Here is a 3,484-nt window from a genome sequence, read left to right as displayed (position 1 = left end):
CATACGTTATAATATAACTAAACAAATTTAGGAATTCATTAATTCACAAATTAATAAGTTCAATTTCTTTGTTTTTTAGTTAAATTTAATTTAAATTAAAACATTTGAGTTAATTTAATAAAAAGTTATAAATGGGATTGAATTGAACATATCTAATAAATATAATGATACTTTTAAAATTTTATTTTAATATTTGAGACTGACAATCAACAGGAAGACGTAGTGGTTATCGATGAACAGAAAAAAAAAAAAAAACATATAACTAAGAATTTTTAATTCACCAATAATGTTAGAATGAATTGGAGAAGTGTTGGTAGTTGCCATTGAGTCATTATAATTGGTAAAAATTAGTTAGAACAGAGTTAAAAAAAAAAATGGATTCAAAATTCGGATACGACTACAATAATTTTTAGAAATGTGAATAAAATGATCAAACTTAAAATTCTAATAAAATTAAAAAATATGAAAAAGTTTGGCTTTTTTAATTATTAAGCATTATTTTAAAATTTATAATTTTTTTTATATCTTTACATACATATGAACCAAATTAATAACTTTGCAGGATTTCAAATTTTATTTTAAAATTTCTGTTTTATTCTTGCGAATTTAATAATAGATTTTAAAAAAGTTATTTTAAATGAAATTCCCTTGAACAATGAAACTAATTAAAAGAAATATTAATGTCTTGACTTAAATTGTCACTCTCTTAATTCTACTATAAAATAATTAGAAGAAAAAACATACCCTTATTGATTTATTTTATGGAGTCATGATTGATTAAAATAACTGAAGCAAGAAACATATTCTTGGCTGTGGATGGGAGTGTTTCATTGGTAAAGTTGAAAATTAAGAAAGGTGGAGTCAACTGCAAAAAAAGAAGCCAATGGAGTAAAGTTTGATCTTATGAAATAAAAAGTTTTCAAATTTAGCTTATTTAAATTCCAACTTTTAAATTGCAATTAATATTTATCGATCCAAACGATGTCTAAGTCAAATGACTTTTGAACCATCTTTGCATTTGATAATAGTGATGGGCCATAGGAAATGATAGAATTTCTGATAAAAACACAATAAGATATTCACAAGTCTAATGCTTATTGTTAGCACTTAAGTAAATTTATCTTCTCCTTCCTCAGGGATTGGATAAACATGCTAGTGCCGAGTTAACGCTAGTGGCCTTGAGAGACCTTTTTTTAGTGAAAGTTGCATATCAAATCATACTTGACTAAATTGCTTCTTTTCATTGGACAAAAGTGCTAACCAAAGTGTATATGTTTAAATTTAGGAGTGTGTAATGAATCAGGCAGATTTCTAATAAAAAATAAACTACAAATTAAAAAAAATCACTTTAAAATTAAGAAATTCATAAAATTTTTTTTTTTTGTGAATTTTATGATTTGAACTCCAATTATGTGAAGAGAAAATGTACATAAAAATAAAAAAATATATTTTTTTTTATTTTTAGATGAAATGAACTAAAGTATAATAATTATTTTTAACATATATAGTTTCAACGGGTCCATTCCTCCCTATTTGTTTTCTTAGGCATCTGCAGGCACTCCACACGGATTATAATTTAATCCATGGAGGGATTCCTACACAGATTGGAAATCTTACTAATTTGTATCGGCTTTCACTATCCAATAACAAAATTTCTGGAGCAATTCCACCGTCACTATCACATTTGAAAAGTCTGGTTGAATTGAATTTGAGATAAAATTTTCTCACCATGGAGTTACCAAATGACATTGGCAACCTCTCCAACAAAGCATCGCTGTTGTTAAATGACAACAATTTGTCTAAAGAGTTGCCTTCATCATTTCAAAAGCTGGAACAATTAGAACAACTTAATTTAGAAAATAATTTGTTTGCTGGTGAGATCCCAACATGGTTGTTCGATTTCAAAAACCTCTTAGAGTTGAATCTTGGGGCAAACAAACTTGTTTTGAAAAATGCGAGAATAGCACCAAGGTGCATGTTGGATGTACTGTCATTGAGATCTTGCAATCTTTCAGGGCAAATTCCCATTTGGATTTCCAACCAGACTGAGCTTATCTTCTTGGACTTGAGTGATAATAACCATGAAGGAACTCTCCCTCAATGGTTAGCTCAAAGAGATCTTGTAGGTTTGTTTTTATCAAATAACAAGATTTCAGGTTCTCTACCACCTCGCTTATTTCAATCTCTGTCTTTAAATGCCCTTATATTTTCAATTAACAACTTCTCAGGAGGAATGCCAAATACTATTAGTGAAGCCACTGAAATGAGTATACTCTTGTTGTCAGGACCAATTCCCACACCCATCTCAAATATGCATAAACTTAGGTCTCTGGACTTGTCAAGCAATAGATTTTCAAGCAATGAGTTTCCAATATTTAATCCAAATTCATCGATGCTTTATATTGATCTTTCCTCCAATAAACTATCTGGTCAGGTTCCTACGACTTTTCGTTTGGGAATAAAAGTGCTTGTTTTAAGCCAAAATGAGTTTTCTCGTGTCTTGCCTCAAAATCTGTCAAATTTTAGCCAGCTGGTATACCTTGATCTCCGTAGCAACAACATTGGAGGTGAAATATCAAAATTTCTTTCGCAGATGTCTTCTCTTCAAATTTTGAATCTTAGAAATAATTCTTTCGAAGGCTCAATTCCAATTAATTTGTCATGTCTTAGTGCACTTCAAATACTTGATCGCTCTTGCAATAACCTTAGCGGAAAAATCCCACATACTTTAGGAAATCTTTCTGGGATGATCAATCATCATGACGTAACATCCATTTTCCTAGGTGAAATTCTTCCCGGATCTTCCATTTTGTGTGTAACTGGTTACAATCGGAAAGATGATGAAGCTGTTAAGTTGTTGCATGATTGAGAATTCTCCTGGAAGAAGTTAAAGCGAGCTCTACCGAAGAAAAACCTTCAACAATATACTCTTTTAGATCTATCTAACAATCAATTATCATGTGAAATTCCTGATAGTTTAGCTGGGTTAAAAAATTTGAAGTCATTGAACTTATCACATAACAAACTCTTTGGAGGAATACCTTTGAGTTTTGGTGGTTTGCAAAGCTTAGAGAGCTTAGATTTATCACATAATAGTCTCTTTGGTGAAATTCCTTACACATTGGCATATCCCTTTGAGCTGAGTTACTTAGACTTGAGTAACAATAAACTGGAGGGTCGCATTCCACCTGGACCTCAGATGGATACGATAAATGACCCAAATTCTTATGCCAACAATAATGGATTGTGTGGAATGCAAATTAAAGTATCATGTGAGAAGGTGCCTTCTAAACCAAAGCTGAAAGAGAGAAAGACCAAGAAAAGAAAGAGCTGGAAGACATGGTTTTCGTGGGAAATGGCAGTGACTGGATATTCTTCTGGGTTTTTGTCAACAATTTTGGTTATGTATGTCACTGTTTACTTCAACATTGCACCACAGCCAGGTAGAAGACGCCTTGTCAGGCATGGCTTTATCGGTTTTTAG

General features: G+C 31.1%; 1 protein-coding gene across 1 annotated transcript; it reads left to right on the top strand.

Annotated features, from left to right (window-relative positions):
- The first annotated feature begins 1,729 nt into the window (after nucleotides 1-1,729).
- On the top strand, nucleotides 1,730-3,484 carry LOC110659146 (receptor-like protein 46). Its single transcript, XM_058150813.1, has 2 exons — nucleotides 1,730-2,856; nucleotides 2,977-3,484. The coding sequence occupies exons 1-2, from the start codon at nucleotides 1,730-1,732 to the stop codon at nucleotides 3,482-3,484; spliced, it is 1,635 nt and encodes a 544-aa protein (XP_058006796.1).

This window comes from Hevea brasiliensis, chromosome 8 (genome assembly GCF_030052815.1).
Source record: "Hevea brasiliensis isolate MT/VB/25A 57/8 chromosome 8, ASM3005281v1, whole genome shotgun sequence".
NCBI lineage: Eukaryota > Viridiplantae > Streptophyta > Magnoliopsida > Malpighiales > Euphorbiaceae > Hevea > Hevea brasiliensis.
Note: the sequence above shows the minus strand (reverse complement) of the source record. Positions and strands in the feature narration are given on the sequence as shown.

What these genes read in the sequence shown, in the direction of transcription:
- LOC110659146 (XM_058150813.1), top strand. Translation starts at nt 1,730, where the DNA reads ATGGAGTTACCAAATGACATTGGCAACCTCTCCAACAAAGCATCGCTG. An exon ending in GATGATGAAGCTGTTAAGTT is followed by an intron (nt 2,857 to 2,976) that starts GTTGCATGATTG and finishes AATTCCTGATAG; the next exon opens with TTTAGCTGGGTTAAAAAATT.